General features: G+C 53.8%; 1 protein-coding gene across 8 annotated transcripts in view; it reads right to left on the minus strand.

The window, feature by feature from the left end:
• The window catches only part of NQO1 (NAD(P)H quinone dehydrogenase 1), a 33,389-nt gene extending 24,307 nt beyond the window's left edge, over positions 1 to 9,082 (minus strand). For all 8 annotated transcript variants that reach the window (XR_011384060.1, XR_011384057.1, XR_011384059.1 and 5 more), the window contains exon 1: positions 4,494 to 9,082. Coding sequence is in view for 2 of the 8 variants with exons in the window: in XM_070062671.1 (XP_069918772.1) it covers positions 4,494 to 4,500 (7 nt within the window). In the remaining 6 variants the exon portion in view is untranslated. The remainder of the gene's footprint in view (positions 1 to 4,493) is intronic.
• Positions 9,083 to 17,492: the final 8,410 nt, after the last annotated feature.

A 17,492-nucleotide genomic window follows, 5' to 3' on the forward strand; every position in this document is an offset into this window, starting at 1 on the left:
TGGGAACACTGGAGACTTTCACTAAGCGGGTTAGCATAATGCCTGGCACACAGTAGGTGCTCAGTCAAGGGGACTCCTCCTCTTCCTCCTACCCCGCTCCTACCCCTTACTTCTTCATCAATATCTTCCCTACAGAGGAATCCCGTGGAGTAAAATACGAAGATTTGATACCAAGGGCATCAGAGAGGCTTCGGCTGGAACCTCTGAGCCAGCAGGCCGCCCTGGGGCTGGGGTGCTGGGCCAGGCGCCCACAGTTGCACCTGGGCCTGGGGTGGGCACAGGGTCCCTCAAAGTTCCGTAACCAGGGCTGCTTGGTTGGATCAGCACTAGAGTTGTCAGGCTACTGGAGACAGAGGAAATGGTGGGATTTTTGTTGAAACCTCTTTCTTTGGAAATCGCCACACTCACTCACTTTTCCATGCCCCCTTGCCCCGCCCCTTTTCCTGGACATCCAGGCTCATGCTGTGGCCACGTGGCCCTCGGGGCCCTGGCTGTGCACCGAGCCCCACACAGCCGCAGGTGGCTGCTGGCTGACCCGCGGCAGCTCTGCTCAGCTGTTGAGAGACTGAAGGCCTGTGAAAATGGAAACATCTGAGCGGGAAACAATGAAGTCAGCGGGGGCCATGCCGGCCTGAGCGAGCGAGATTTGATCTCTTGGATCACCAGCAGGTCTCTGGCGAGGCCCCGCGGCGGGGGTGGCCTTGTTTGAGAGGCACTGAGAGTGGAGGGGAGCGGGATTTGCCTTAGGGGCAGCATCTGGTGCAGCCAGGGAGGGATCTGGAGCATTCCGGCGCATTTGGTAGTTTAGAAGAGGCCACGGTGAGGGTGGCGGGAGGGTGAACTCTGCCTGTCATCGCTGGGAACAGCCCGCGATCCGAGGAAGATACAGGGGTATAGAAGTGGCCCTGTACAGAAAAGACTTGAGTACTGACTGAAAGCCATGGGCCTCTGCTCCCCACCAGGTAAACCCCTGCAGCTCAGCCTTGAACCTGGGGCCCTCCCGATCTATATAGCGGCCTACATCTTGACTTGAATCTACAAAGCCACTTTTGTAAGGCAACAGTGTGCAGGAAGACTAAATTAGGAGGTCTAAACCAAGCCTAAACAGGGTCTCCCATGTGGATGCAGGGGCCCAAGCACTTGGGCCATCTTCCAGTGCTTTCCCAGGCATATTAGCAGGGAGCTGGATTGGAAGTGGAGCAGCTGGGAATCGAATTGGTGCCCATAGGTGATGCTGGCGCTGATGGGCGGCCGTTTAACCTGCTTGGCCACAGTCCCAGCCTCCCATGGCTTACTCCTAATGAGCTTGCTACCCAACAACAGGCATGCCCGTGACCTTGACAGTGTAGAAGTACCAGACACAGATTAGAATAGTACATTTCCCTCAAACATAACCCAGAAAAGCCCAGCACCGGGACTACAGAGACTTAAAACAGCTTGAGAGAAATGGTCTTATCAGGCAGCTCACAGAACGCTGCTTCGCAGCGAACAAGACTTATTTGCTGGAGATAAGGGGGGGCCTCGGGAGATGGACCACCCGAAGTTGTAACCCTGTGGCCCTCGATTTCACGTCATTTTTCATGGGCTCATCTGGACCCAGAGGGCTCACCTCCCTCTGCTGCCCCCTAACCAGCGCTGTGTTCTGGGACAGCACAGAGCTCAGAATTTGCCTCCCGAGAGGCTCAAAATAGCTACTCCAGGGTTGGGTGACATCAGCATGACCGAGACGTAAGGGACCTTCCTCAGCGGCAGCCGTGAGCCTCAGGGTGGCCCATTAGCCAGCGTCTTCTGAAGGGGCCGCCAGTGCCGCCGCACCTTGGAAGACCGGTGGCGTTATCCTCAGCACCTCGTTTGATCTTTGGGTGTTTTGCTGAGAGACTGACGGAGCCCCCTTCTGGTTCACTCCCCGAATCTCCGCTGGGGCCGGGCAGGGTGCGGAAGCCAGGAAGTGGGAACTCTGCCAGGTGCCCCACCTCTGCCTCCCGGGGTCTGTCTGCATTGGCAGGAAGTTGGGGTCGGGCGCCAGAGCCAGGAATCAAATCCACGTACTCCAGTATGGGACGTGAGCATCTCAACACCCACCCCAGTACTGGCACTTGCGCATCAGTGTGTCACCATGTCACGAGGGAGGTGTATCTAATTCAAGTGAACAGTTCAAGCGCAGCTCGGCGCGTCTCTCCCCACGCACTGTGCTTTGCTGGCAGATGTCCGTCGCTGTGAAACCGGCTCCCAGTCCGTCTTTGTGTCCCCTCACCGGTCTTTGATCTCACCCCACGTCCCTGTTGGCCTCCTTTCCTTTCTCCCCCGGAAGTGCTAATGCTCCCATGAACCCATCTGCTCAGCCTCTCCACCACAGTTCCCTGGGCACCTGCTACGCGCCAGACACTGTTCCAGGCACGTGAGATAGATCGGTGCACAAAACACACCAATCTTTGGTCTTCATGGAACCTGAATTCTGTTCCCTGGAGAGTGACCTCTGCCCTCTGCTGTGGCTCCGACACTCCCACTCCTCTCTGCCTTCCCCTTTGGGCCAATCTGAAACCCAGAACTGTTAGTAACCTTCCAGATAAAACTCTGCTCTTCCAAGCTGCATGATTTCTCTGACAACCAATGCAGTAGCAAGTAATAGCAGGAAAAAAAAAGTGGAGAAAGGCATTATGGGATACTGTCCACTGTACAGTGTACCTGTTACTGTTACATTATCCACCTGAGCTCTTTGGCAGAGAATAAGTCACCAAGGAACACCTGGTAGAAACAGCAGAGCAAGCCCTCAAATCACTTTCGGGCTTTCTGCCCCATCCTGGTCACACTCCAATGCCCCCGGGGATAAGCGTGCAGGGCTACAAACCTCTGCAAACAACGCCCCGGATTCCGGATTCCGTTAAAGGTTGGCTGGGTACAGCTAAAACTCGTTCTGCAAGATCCAAATCTCCCTTTTTCCCTCCTTACCCCTCCCTCTTTATGTTTCATTTACACAAATGAGATGGACTTCAGAAAGGCACAGACATTGGAATTAAAAGATACACTGTGGGGGCCAGTGCTGTGGTGGAGTGAGTAAAGCCGCTGCCTGCAGTGCCGGCATCCCATATGGGTGCCAGTTCGAGTCCTGGCTGCTCCACTAACGATCCAGCTCTCTGCTATGGCCTGGGAAAGCACTGGAAGATGGCCCGAGTCCTTGGGCCCTGCACCCCATGGGAGACCAGGAGAAGCACCTGGCTCCTGCCTTCGGATCAGCGCGGTGCGCTGGCCGCGGCGGCCATTGGAGGGTGAACCAACAGCAAAGGAAGACCTTTCTCTCTCTCTCTTCTCTCTCACTGTCCACTCTGCCTGTCAAAAAAAAAAAAAATACATTGGGGCGAGCCTTGTGGTGCAGCAGGTTGAACCGCTGCCTAAGGACACGCACATCCCATGACGGAGTGCTTGGTTCCAGTCTGCACTTCCCATCCAGCTTCCTGCTAGCGTGTCTGGGAGGCAGCAGATGACGGCCCCTGCCACCCTTGGGAGACCAGATGAAGCTCCTGGTCTCCTGGCTTTGGCCTGGGACAGCCCTAGCTATTGTGGGCATTTGGGGAGTGAACCAGTGGATGGAAGATCTGTCTACCTTCATGTTGCAGTATGTCTAATTTATAAGCTAAACGTTATAGGGATGTAGGTGTAGGAAAAGATAGTGTATACAGAACTCGGTACCACCTGCAGGCTGAGGCATCCCGTGAAGGTCTTGGAATGTTGCGGGGGGGGGGGGGTGTGGTGGGGTGGTGTGGGGGGTGTGGGGGGGCCCACTGTGGACGGAAACACAGCAGCTGCCACGCCGCCCGGTGAGCGAGAATAATTGCTTCCGTGCACCTCTGCCAGCCACTCCCGGGCCTCTAGCCCCTGCTCAGCCTCATCTGAGGCTCGAGCAGCTGCAGTGGCAATAGCCACCCCCACCTCCTTAGCAAGCTGCGGTTCCGAGTGTGCGCATGCGCCCATTTTCAGAGGTAGACCTCGGTTCTGGCAACCGGAAATCACCAAGAGGCAGAGCTGTGCTGTGTGTGTGGGGGGGGGGGGTGCTCAGTCCAGGCAGGCCCCTCTATTAGAGCCGTCCAGGCAATGCAGGTCCCTCCACCAGGCAGGGACCCACACCTTAAAGTGGAGCCACCTATTTTCAGCGTTAGCAACTTCCTCCAATGTGCTTGCAGTAGTCCCAGGCCAAGCGAGGCGTCCACCAGGGGCTGCATTTGGCCTCTTGTGCTAACTGACTTCGCCTGCTGTTTTGAAGGCAAATGTTTGGCTCCAAGTTCAAGTCTGTCTGAAGCCCTCACCCCGTTTGTGAAGCTCAGATGAAGAAGACTCTGTCACCCTAGCGTGCCAAAGAAAGCTGCCCCTCTCCCGACTCTGGGCCAGGCCCATCCCGGGCCCCTCGCCTCTTTCACTTTCTTGGTCTGAACAAAACTCCAAGCCAAGGCCCTACGGCCTGCTCTGGGTGACGCAAGCGTCCTGCCCTGCGTACTCACCAGCCATGGCTCTCAGGGCGCGCTGCCCGTGCGGAGATGCAGGAGACGCAGTACCCGGCGCGGACTGGCGGGGCCGCAGGTTGTCCCCTGGCCTCGGCGAGACACCAGCTGGGCGGAGCGTCAGCTAAGCCTAAGCTGGGCTGGCTGGTTGCGTACTGGCTCCTTTATATGCCGAGAGCCAGCGGGGGCGGGGCGCATGCCCAGAGCCTGGCGCAGTTAGGGAGGAGGGGGAGCCTGGGGATGGAGCGGGGGTCCGCTGCGGCTGGGGAGGAGAGAGAGGAGGCAAGCCAATCTGCAACTGGCTCTGAAACCGCCTGGGGTTGGGATGGGATCCGAGGGGCTGGGGGACAGGCTTCCGCCAGGGCCCCCGGCCAAAGTGGGTGCAGAGGATTTCCTGTAGGCCCAGATTCTGCTGCGTCACGGTGACTCTGGACTTGGGGGACCGAGAGCAGCAAGGAAGTGTATTTACTTTTTAGCTTCCCGTGGAAATGTTTATTTTTTCCTTTGTATGGTTCAGATTCGGCACTTGGGGCCCACGGGACGAACGCGCTTCCCCAGGCAAGTCCCCAGGTGGCAGCCGTTCCTCCTGGCCAGGAATCTGGGACCTGAGGTCATGGGCAGGGAACCAGCCGGCATGGGGAAGCGGCACAGAACGGGCAAAGGCGGATGGGAAGCTTCCTCGCTCTGTACCAGATCGCGCATAGGGGCTGCCAGGCACAGAGCAGCGCAAACACTTGTAAATGCCTGCAGTGACAGTTACAGCAAAACCCTGCAGGACACGGGACAGACCAGCAGGCAGGCGGAGGGAAGGGAAATGGCTCTTTAAAGTGATGGCTGTCAGAAGAACTCCAAATGAGGGCAACGAGTGGACTGCCCAAGAAGGAGACAGAGACAGGGCTCCCACACGCTGGTTCCCTGCCCTTTATACCCACAGTGACTGGGGCTGGACAGAGGTGGGCTGCAGCCAGGAGCTGCAAACAGCCCATGTCTGAACTGGGTGGGAAGAGCCCATCACTGCTGCCTCCGAGGGACTGTGTTAGCAGGAAGCTGCCATCTGCTATGGAGCCCCGGCACTCTGATCACGGGAAGTGGGCATCCCAACTCGCCTACTGACGAGGCCAAACACCTGCGCCGGTGCAAAATCTAAGAAAATGCAGTAATCACGACAATACTTTAACTCCATAATTCCAAAAATCAAAATAAATGCGTAGGGCCGGCGCCGCGGCTCACTAGGCTAATCCTCCACCTGCGGCACCGGCACACCGGGTTCTAGTCCTGGTCGGGGCACCGGATTCTTTCCTGGTTGCCCCTCTTTCAGGCCAGCTCTCTGCTGTGACCCGGGAGTGCAGTGGAGGATGGCCCAAGTGCTTGGGCCCTGCACTCCATGGGAGACCAGGAGAAGCACCTGGCTCCTGCCTTCGGATCAGTGCAGCGCGCCGGCCATAGTGGCCACTGGGGGGGTGAACCAATGAAAAAGGAAGACCTTTCTCTCTCTCTCACTGTCTAACTCACCCTGTTAAAAAAAAAAATTGCATAGGACAAAAGTCAAGATAAAAAAATAAGAAAAATACTGTGTGAAAATCCATAACAGTCAAGCCAAGACAGAAGGGGAAATGAGTCATGGGGAACCTGCCTTTATTTATGTTGTCTGCTCTAGTTTAATTTTGGTTTTTGAAATTTTTTATAAAATTAATTTTTATTTGAACGGCAGAGTTACAAGGAGGCAGAGATCTTGCATCTGGTTCACTCTCCAAGTGGCCCGCAACAGCCAAGGTTAGGCCAGGCCAAAGCCAGGAGCTTCTTCCAAGTCTCTCACGTGAACGCAGGGGCCCAAGGACTTGGGCCATCTTCCTATGCCTTCTCAGGCACGTTAGCAGGGAGCTGCATCTGAAGTGGAGCAGCTGGGACTTGAACCACCGCTCCAGTGTGTTATGCTGGCATCGCAAGCAGTGGCTTAACCCACTGTGCCACAACTCCAGCTACCCTGCCTCTGTTTCTTATCAACTTTAGGTAGTATCAATGTACTTCATATTATGAAAACATAGAAAACTTAGTGTATTTGCAATCAAGGCTTGGACTAGGTTGTGATGATGTGTGAGGTACTTGCTTCAAGCACAAAATTCGAGAAGCCAGAAAACTCAGTAATTAATTTCAACGCAGTATTTTTAAAAAAGCTGGAGTTAGGGTGGGTGTTTTAGTGCAGGGGGTTAAGCTGCTGCTTCGTTTGCCTGCATCCCATATGGAGGAGCTGGTTTGAGCCCCACCTACTCTGCTTCCGATCCAGCTTCCTGCTGATGCGTTCTGAGAGGCAGCAGATGATGGGTGAAGCACCTGGACCTCCGCCACCCACATAGGAGACCTGGCTGGAGTCCTGGGCTCCTGACTTCCACCTGGCCCGGCCCTGGCTGCTGTGGGTATTTGGAGAGTAAACCAGCAGCGTGAAATCTTTGTCTCTGTCGCTCTGTTTACAAGTAGACGAAAATAAGCACTAGAAATTTCAAAAACTGGGTCAGTGCTATTAGCAGGTTAAGCCACTGTCGGGGTCTGTGCTTGGGCCCCTCGTGGGAAACCAGGGTGCAGCTCCCATCTCCTGGCCTTGGCCTTGCCCAGCCTAGGCCATTGTGGCCGTTTGGGAAGTGAACCAGCAGACGGAAGATCTCTCTGGCTCTTTGTCCTTCGCTCTATCACTAAGCTGTTAATAAATAAATCTTAGAGGCAAAGAGCAGATTGTTAGAAATATAGTAACCACCAGAACCATTAAACACAGTATTTTAAGAAATGACTATTTTAACATTAATTTAAAAGTTAAAAGCTTGCTCTAGAGGGTATGGGAGGTCAGTGGAGAGGAACTGTTGGTCACCCCACCTTCTTAGGGGACCTGGGATTTTTAGCTGGGCCATTTTTAAAGTGGTAGAAGCAGTAATTTAAAACAATACCCGGGGAGGCCGACGCTGTGGCATAGTGGGTAAAGCTGCCGCCTGCAGTGCCGGCACCCCATATGGGCGCCGGTTCTAGTCCCAGCTGCTCCTCTTCCCATCCAGCTCTCTGCTATGGCCTGAGAAAGCAGTGGAAGATGGCCCAAGTCTTTGGGCCCCTGCACCTACATGGGAGACCCGGAAGAAACTCCTGGCTCTGACCATTGTGGCCATTTGGGGAGTGAACCAGTGGGTGGAAGACCTCTCTCTCTCTCTCTCTCTCTCTCTCTCTCTGCCCTCCTTTTCTCTCTGTGTAACTCTGACTTTCAAATAAAACAATTCTTAAAAAAAAAAAAAAAAAACTACCTGGGGGCTGCTGCCCATGTAAGGTGGCCACAAGTTGCATGTGGCTGCTGAACAGCTGAAATGTGGACAATGCAATGAGAGAGTGAAGCAGGAATTAAAATTCATTTGAATAGCCACACGTGGCTGGTGACAAAGGCCTAAAACGCAGGAGTCCCGAGCTGGGGGCTGGAGAGTGAGAAGAGGGTGGTGTGTGGCTAACCTGGCTGCCCTCCCAACCCCGTGCCCCAGGGCACTGTGCAGGTGGCACCCCTGGGCCCTCCTGCTCTCTGGCTTCCAGACATGCAGAGCCAGGGGAAGCACCCACAGGAGAAGAGAGGAGAGTTCTCCCGCTTCACTCCCTGCCACGCTCAGCAGAGCAGCCACGTCCCTCGACCCCTCCCATGGCTCCAGTCCTCCTGGGGCTCCTCCAGTAACCGCGTTCCCACCCTTCGTTCCTTCAGGGAAACGGGCAGTCGTGGCTTTCCGCGCTTGCTGGTCCCTGGCTGCCTCACCATCCTGGTTTGGATCCCTTGCCCTGCCCTCTATAAATGAACCTATCCCGTTCAATACTTTGGAGAGTGACCCCTATTTTCCTTGCTGTTACCCCGACTTCCACAGTGAGCACATTGATGCTAGAGACATGCAAGAAGCTGTTAGTGCCCAGAAAGAACATCTCAGGGCAAACAGGTGTACCTAGGACAGAATCCGAGCAGCGCCATTTAATCAAACAGAGGTGGCCGTTTGGTGGAGGGGATAAGACACTGGGTGGGATGCCCACATCCCATGTCGGAGTGCTAGGGATCAAGTCCCAGCTCTGTGTCCGATTCCAGCTTCTTGTAACTGCCCACCTGGGAGGTGTGATGAGAATGATGCTCAAGTCCCTGGGCCCTTCCACCCTCGTGGGAGACCTGGGTAGAGTTCCAGGCTGACCCCTGCCGTGGCTGTTGCAGACATTTGGGGAGCAAACCAGACAGCAAAACTGTCTCTCTGCCTTTCCAGTTAAGTGAACATTTTCTTCAAAATTCAGGCAGGGGGGCCGGCGCTGTGCCGCAGCGGGTTAACACCCTGGCCTGAGGTGCCAGCATCCCAAAATGGCTACTCCTCTTCCTATCCAGCTCTCTGCTGTGGCCTGGGACAGCAGTGGAGGATGCCCAAGTGCTTGGGCCCCTGCACCCACATGGGAGACCCAGAAGAAGCTCCTGGCTCCTGGCTTTGGATCGGCGCAGCTCTGGCCATTGTGGCCATCTGGGGGGTGAACCAGCAGATGGAAGACCTCTCTCTCTCTCTACCTCTCCTGTAATTCTTTCAAATAAATAAATCTTAAAAAAAAAAAAATCCAGGCAGAGGTGTGACCACAGTGTTAAGGAGGCTGGGGGTGAGGACAGACGAATGCAGATGGCTCTTTGAGAGGCTTGGGTGTCAAGGGAGGCGGCAGGAGCTGGCAGGGCATTGCCGCAGGAGGGTTTGTGTGTGCTCAGCCATGGGCTGAGGTGTGTGTAAATGCTGTGCACAGGAGGCCGTGTGGCTGGAGAAGCTGAGGACACCGAGCCCGAGGGGGAACTGGCAGTGTAAGCCCTATGAGAGGAGCTTTACCTGCTTTGCCATTGTGCTGGCCCCCATTTTTTTTTTAAATATTAATTTGACCTGCAAAGTGACAGAAAGGGAGAGAGATCCCCAATCTGCTGGTTTACTCCCTAAATGGCCACAGCAGCTGGGGCTGGGCCAGGCTGAAGCCAGGATCCTGGAACTCCATCCAGGTCTCCCCCATGGGTGACAGGGCCCCAGGTACTTGGGCCATCCTCTGCTGCCTTCCCAGGTGCATTAGCAGGGAGCTGGGTTGGAAGTAGAGCAGTTGACACTTGATAAGGGATACCGGTGTCTCAAGTGGTGGCTTAACCTGCTGCGCCACGATGCCATCCCTGGGGTGTTATTTTTATTTATCATTTTTACACATTATCTGTTGGCTCACTGTCAGGAAGGAAGAGAATGAGCACTTTAGTACTGCCCCCAACTCGAACTTTTCTCCCTCTGTCCTCCTAAGATGGAGATATAAAAACTGGGGGTTGAGTGTTTGGTGTTTATGCTGTTATGACAAAGGGCCAAGCAGTGAATGATAACTGCGGTCAGGCATCACTTAATGCTGGGCTGCGTCCTGAGAGATGCATCGTTGGTTGATTTCAGACTGTACAGACGTCACAGCGTGCACTCGCACTCATCACACACGCATCCATCATGCACACACTTAGGCAGGCACACGTGCTTCACAGCGTGCGCTGATGCACATATAGCACACACTTAGTATGCACGTACACACGATAGGATGCGCTTCATGCATGTGTGTATACATGTCCAACATGCATACGCATGCTTCATAGCACGCACTAACCTACATCATAGCGTCACTTACACGTCACAGCGTGCGCTCACACACTGGGAAAGGAGGGGTCACTTGATGCCTTTGAGAGATGCAGGATGGATGAGTTGCTGCTGGTGTAACAGCACACTGTTGGGCAGTAAGCTGTGAAAACGTAGGAGACTCTAAAATAGTAAAAAGTTCAGGGGGCGGCGCTGTGGTGCTGCAGGTTAAACCGCTGCCTGCTGCACTGGCACCCCATGTGCGTACTGGTTCAGTTCCAGGCTGCTCCACATCTCATCTAGCTAAACACCTGGGAAAGTAGCAGGAGATGGCTGAAGTCCTTGGGCCCCTGCACCCATCGAGAGACCTGGAGGAAGTTCCTGGCTCCTGGCTTTGGCCTGGCCAATGCACCTATTTGGGGAGTGAATCAGCAGATGGAAGATACCTCTCTCTCAGGGCCAGCACTTTGGCATAGTAAGCTAAGCCTCTGCCTGTGGTGCCGGCATCCCATATGGACAACAGTTCATGTCCCGATGCTCCTCTTCCAATCCAGCTCTCTGCTATGGCCTGGGATAGCAATAGAAAATGGCCTGAGTCCTTGGGCCCCTGTGCCCATGTGGGAGACCCTAGAGGAAGCTCCTGGCTTTGGATCAGCCCAGCTCTGGCCATTGCGGCCATTTGGGGAGTGAACCAGCGGATGGAAGACCTCTCTCTATAACTCTACCTCTCGAACAATTAAATAAAATCTTAAAAAACAAACAAACAAAAAACTCTCTCTCTGTGTGTGTCTATTCCTCTCTCTCTCTAGCTTTGCCTTTCAAAAAATCTTTTTTTGAAAAACTATAGTAAATACATATTCCAGTAACATAATTGTGCATCATTGTCCAGTATTTTTTTTTAATTTTTTGATAGAGTTACACAGAGAAGGAGAGGCAGAGAGAGAGAGAGAGAGAGGTCTTCCATCCACTGGTTCACTCCCCAGATGGTCACAATGGCTAGAGCTGTGCCAATCCCAAACCAGGATCCAGGAGCTTCCTCTGGGTCTCCCACATGGGTGCAAGGGCCCAAGGACTTAGACCATCTGCTACTGCTTCCCCAGGCCATAGCAGAGAGTTGGATTGGAAGTGGAGCAGCTGGGACTCGAACTGGTGCCCATATGGGATATGGGATGCCAGCACTGCAGGTGGCAGCTTTACCCACTCTGCCACAGCACTGGCTCCTAGCACATGGGGGTTTTAACCAGCACCTTAACCACAGCCTAACACTTGCCCCTCGTTATCAAGTACTAGGTGCTGCATGTAGGAATTATACATGTTACACTTCTCTGTGACTGACAGTGACGTAGGTTTCTTTACATCAGTGTCCGTGAAGGCATGGGTCCTGTTGCGCCCCAGCCTCACAATGGCCATGCTGTCACCAAGTGGTAGCATTTCTGAGCTCCATTCCATTTTTATGGAACCACTGCTCTATTTAGAGTCCAAAACACCATTATGGGGCACATGACTGTACATTTTTTTTCAACTTTTTGTTTTCCTAGAGTTAACAATTGCCTCTTTTTTTCCCTTTGTTTTGTATGCTAATAGCACTAATTTCCCTAACCCCTCCATCTGAACTGTGAAAAACAAGCAATAATGAATACTATTTTTCAGTTGGCCAAACTCAGTGAGTTTCCTCTCAGTTCTGTCCTCCTGGACTCCCTCCAGTTCCAGTCTGTGCTGACTGCTCTCTGGGTTGGCACAGCCATCTTTCTGAGATCTCAGTCTTTTTTTTTTTTTTTTTTTTCTTTGAAAGGGAGACAGGAATCTCCCATTCACTGTGTCGCTTCCCCAAATGCCCCACAACAGCTGGAGCTGGGCCAGGCTGAAGCCAGGAGCTCAGAATTCCATCTAGGCTGTCAGAAAAAAAAAAAAAAAGGCCGGCTCTGCGGCTCACTAGGCTAATCCTCCGCCTTGCTGCGCTGGCACACCGGGTTCTAGTCCCGGTCGGGGCGCCGGTTTCTGTCCCGGTTGCCCCTCTTCCAGGCCAGCTCTCTGCTGTGGCCCGGGAGTGCAGTGGAGGATGGCCCAAGTGCTTGGGCCCTGCACCCCATGGGAGACCAGGAGAAGCACCTGGCTCCTGGCTTTGGATCAGCGCGGTGCGTCAGTCACAGTGCACTGCCAGCAGCGGCCATTGGAGGGTGAACCAACGGCAAAGAAAGACCTTTCTCTCTGTCTCTCTCTCTCACTATCCACTCTGCCTGTCAAAAAAAAAAAAAAAAAAAAAAAAAAAAAAGGAACTCCATCTGGGTCTCCCATGGGGATGGCGGCGGAGACCCAACTATTGGAGCCACCACGTGCTGCCCCCCAGGGTGCGCCTCAGCGGGAGGGAAGCTGGGGTTGGAGGCAGAGCCTGGAGGCGTCCCTGTCCCGGCTGGTGTCCTAACCGCCAGCACGCATGCGCACCCCTCTGGGCGCCTCTCTCTCGTGCTGGATTCCACGTGGTCCTTTTTGGTTTTCCCCAGCTGCTCTGCTGTGCGCTTAGTTTTTGTGTTTTGCTTGGTTACATTCTCCTGTAGTTTCTCAGGAAAGGATTACTGGGGAGGAACTTTTCTTGCTGTTGGGCTGGAGTAGAACCCAGGTCCAAAGTTGTCCCGTGGCGTCTGAAGGCACTCGTCTCTGTTCTGCAGTTTTTCGGGTTGTCAGGAATCTCTCACCTGCCTCCTGAACACCTGTCTGCAACCTGAGATCCTAATCCCAGTGTTCTACACCCACTTTGTTTTCCTTTTTTATTAATTTTGTATTTGGTGTTAGTATACGAGAAATCACTTCCTAGCCCAAGATTTGAAACCATACGTGCAAGGGAGCATCATGACGTTCATGGAAGACGCAGGGAGATACCGTGTGGAGTGGGTGTGCAGCCTGCTGGTTCCAGCACCTGACTCCAGCTTCCTGCCATTCGCTACTAACCCTGGGAGGCTGCGGGGTGGCTCTAGTAACTGGGTTCCTGCCACCAACCAAGGAGGCTTGGATTTTGTTCCAGCCTCTGGGCTTCGGCCCCGCCCGACCCCAGCCATTGCAGGCATCTGGGGAGTGAACCCGTAAGTTCGGGGGCTCTTGGGCTCCCTCGCTGTGGTGCTGTCGGATGAATAAACATTTTTTAAAGATAATGCAAGTTTTCCTTGACCCTTTGGGAGCCCCTGCATGCTTTCTTAAGCATTTTAGTTTGGCTTCCCCGTGTAGGTCTGTGGACCCGCTTGCTCCTGAGGGGCTATTTCTGTGTGTGATGTGAGGCAGAGAACAGAATCCTCACTCTACCGAAAAGGAGACCGAGGCAGCAAACGTGGCGTGACTCGTTCACGCTGAGACAGCTGGTCATCGGTGCTGTCCAGACATTGAACCCGGACCGCAGGCCTCCATGGGCAGCCCCCAGGCCCTTTGTGCCGGCAGAGTCAGGGTTCCCGAGTCCTGCTCCAGGTCGCCTGCTAACGCTCTCTGAGTCCTGGGGCCTCACCTGTGAAAGTGGGGGCCTAGACCACTGTTTCTTCAAGGCTCCTGCAGCTTTAATGAGCTGGCAGAACAGTCCCCGTGGGCTTTTCCGAGGCAGGCCTCTGTCCCAGGAGCACGCGGGTACCGAGTGTGATGTGTCTCTGTCCTGGAGGCCTCCCGTTGGTCCCTAGGGTCCAGGCCCGGGCCGTAGGGAATAGGAAGCTTTGTTGATTGCCTTCATCGTTTAGAAATTAAAAAAAAGCAGGAGGAGAATCCCCATGAGTCTCCTATCCTTCTAATGAAGGGAGACAAACAGCCTCATTAGTCCCGGGCCACACGCGGCGTCCGCGTGTGGGGCTGCTTTTCTGCGCGAGGCAGTCCCTAAAGCCCCTTGCTTTTCTCTGGGCTCTGGGTGATGGGCTTGGCACCGCAGCTCTGAGCTGTTCCTGGCCGTGTCTGGGGAACCGGTTCCTGTGGCTACCGGTCAGGTGTCCCTGGAGGAAACAGGGCCTCGGGATTGGGGGTAAAAAGTTCTTTTCCTAAATTCACCACCACCACCACCACACAGGACACGCGCCACCGTCGTGGACGTCCTGTGTGCGGCTGCGATCTTCTCCCGTCATGCACTGCCTGAATGGGGCTCAGGACACTGGGTATACGGAAACTTCCGAAACGACAGGCATCTGTTGCTGCTTTTAAGACTGACTGCTTGGAAAGGCAGAGACACAGAGAGAGCTTCCATCTGCTGCTTCACCACCCACATACCTGCAACAGCGGGGGCTGGACCAGGCCAAAGCCAGGAGCCTGGAGCTTCATCCGGGTCTCCCGCATGGATAGCAGGGACAGAAGTACTTGATCCCTCATCTGCTGCCTTCCCAGGCACATCAGAGGGAGGCTGGTTGAGTAGCTGGGACTCAAACCAGCACTCCAACACGGACTGTGGGCATCCCAAGTGGCAGCCCAACCTGCTCTGCCGGGACGCCTACCCCCTGAAATGACGTTCATATGTTGTGAAGATTTTCCTGCTATGGAAAGATGCTGTTGTCCGGCGCCGCGGCTCACTTGGCTAATCCTCCGCCTGCGGCGTCGGCCCCCGGGTTCTAGTCTCGGTCAGGGCACCAGTTCTGTCCCGGTTGCTCCTCTTCCAGTCCAGCTCTCTGCTGTGGCCCGGGAAGGCAGTGGAGGATGGCCCAAGTGCTTGGGCGCCTGCACCCGCATGGGAGACCAGGAGGAAGTGCCTGGCTCCTGGCTTCAGATCGGCACAGTGCGCCGGCCATAGCGGCCACTTGAGGGGGTGAACCAACGGAAGGAAGACCTTTCTCTCTGTCTCTCTCTCTCTCACACTAACTCTGCCTGTCAAAAAACAAAACAAAACAAAAAACAAAAACCATTAAGAAAGATGCTGTTGAGACACCTGCATCCTTTATCAGTGTGCCTGGGTTTAAGTCCTGGATCCACTTCTGATTCCAGCTTCCTGCTAATGCGCACTCTGAGAGAGCAGATGATGGTTCAAGTACTTGGGCCCCTGGCATGCACTTGTGAGATGATGACGGAGTTCCTAGTTTCGGGTTTCAGTCTGTCTCAGCCCTGGCTGTTGTAGCCATTTGGGGGGTGAACCAGCAGTTGGAAGATTTCTCTGTCTGCCTTTCAAATAAGGAATTAAAGTATACAAGGGATGCCATGGTCGATGCCTGGTCCTCTTCATCCCCACAGCCAGCTCGACAGCTGGGGTGGGGCACCCATCGGCTCTGTCTAGGAGTAAACCAAAGGAAAAGCTAGGGCAAGGCATTTTTTGCCTCTTGTTTTCTCTAGACTGTTCTGAATCATACATTCAATCCCACAGGCATTTATTTACTTATTTATCCAAAATTTACTTACTTGAAAGGCATATTGACAGGGAGAGACAGACCTTTCACCCACTGATTGATTCCCCCAATAGGCCAGGCCAATGCAGGAATCTGGAACTCCATCCGGGTCTCCCACGTGGGTGCAGGGTCCAAGCACCCTTAGCAGGCAGCTGGATCAGAAGCAGAGCAGCCAAGACTTGAACTGGAGCTCCGGTATGGGATGCTGATGTCACATACTTACTTGAAAGGGAGGGAGAGGGAGAAGGAGAAGGAGAAAGAATCCATCTGCCATCCACTGGTTGCCTCCCTAAATTCTCAAAACAGCCAGGGCTAGGCCAGGCTGAATCGAGGAGCTGGGAACTCACTCTGAGTTACCCACATGTGTGGCAGGGACCCCAGCACCTGAGCCATCATCTGCCACCTCCCCAGGTGCACAGCTGTAAGAACCGGAATTGGAAGCAGCAGAGTCGGGATGCAAACCCAGGCACAGGCACTCCAGTGTGGCGTCTGGGCATCCCGAGCAGGGCCCCGCCGCTGGCCTGGGACTGACGTACTGAGGAAGACGGCGGCAGTCACGGCCTGTGTGCTGGCAGACGTGGGTGGTCCTAAGGCGTCGAGAACGCTTTCCTTACCCACCAGCGTTCCCTACAGCTCCCTCTAGATATTCTTAAGCTCTAGAAAATCTTAAAAACAGAAACGAGTCAGTTTCCCTCTACTGTTAAACCCCAAATCAAATTTTTAGTTTTTAAGAGTCTATTTATTTGAGAAGGAGAGGGAGGGGGAGGGAGGGAGAGACAGAGGGAGAGATCTCTTCTGGTTCACTCCCCAGATAACCACACAGCCAGGGCTGAGACAGGCTGAAGCTAGGAGCCAGGAACTGCACCCAGGACTCCCACATGGGTAGCGGAGGCCCAAACTCTTGGGCCATCTTTTGCTGCCTTCCCAGGTACATTTAGCAGGAAGCCAGATCAGAAGCAGAGCAGCCGAGACATGAACCAGCACCCCAACATCTGCTACTGGCATCCCCAAAAGCAGCGTAAACCACTGTGCCACAACCCAGGTCCTCCAAATAAGATGTTTACTTTAAGTCAAATATCCATCGTCTAATTAATTATAATCCATTTACACCATTCATTCATAGTTGAAACCACTGTAATTAAACCATTTATAATTTGCTACAATTTTGGATTTTTGAGCTTAAAAGTTATTCTTACTTAAAAATGTGGCTACAAAATCTAACATTTATCTCTGTTGTCATTCCTGTGTCAGTGACTGAGTCTGGGGCACGGGGCAGGCAGACCAGCATCTTCCTGCTATGACTCTCTAAAAAAATGCACTTAAAAGAGTCATTTCTGGGGCTGGCACTGTGACATAGCAGGTAAAGCCACTGCCTGAAATGCTGACATCCCATATGGGTGCCAGTTCCAGTCCTGGCTGTCCCACTTCCCATCCAGCTCTCTGCTATGGCCTGGGATAGCAGCAGAAGATGGCCCGAGTGCTTGGGCCCCTGCACCGGTGTAGGAGACCTGGAAGAAGTTCCTAGCTTTGGGTTTGTGCAGCTCCGGCAGTTGCAGCCATCTGGGGAATGAACCAGCAGATGGAAGACCTCCCTCTCTCTCTGCCTCTCAAATAAATAAACCTTAAAAAAGAAGTCAGTTCTATTTATATGTTCATTTATTTGAAAGCCAAAGGAGTCAAGAAAGATCAATATCAATCTTCCTTCCCTGGTTCATTCCCCAAATGGCTGCGACAGCCCAAGCTAGGCCAGAACAAACCTAGGAGCCAGGAGCTCCATCCAGGTCTCCCACACGCACACAGGGGCCCAAGTCCTTGGGCCCTCCTCTGCTATTTTAAAGATTTATTTTTTTATTTGAAAGCCAGAGAGAGGAGAGGCACAGAGAGAGAGGTCTTCCATCCGCTGGTTCACTCTTCAATTGTCCACAACGGCTGGAGCTACACTGATCCAAAGTCAGGAGCTTCTTCCCGGTCTCCCATGCGGGTGCAGAGGCCCAAGGACTTGGGCCATCTTCTACTGCTTTCCCAGGCCACAGCAGAGAGCTGGACAGGAAGTG

The sequence above is a fragment of the Oryctolagus cuniculus genome, chromosome 18, assembly GCF_964237555.1.
Source record: "Oryctolagus cuniculus chromosome 18, mOryCun1.1, whole genome shotgun sequence".
NCBI lineage: Eukaryota > Metazoa > Chordata > Mammalia > Lagomorpha > Leporidae > Oryctolagus > Oryctolagus cuniculus.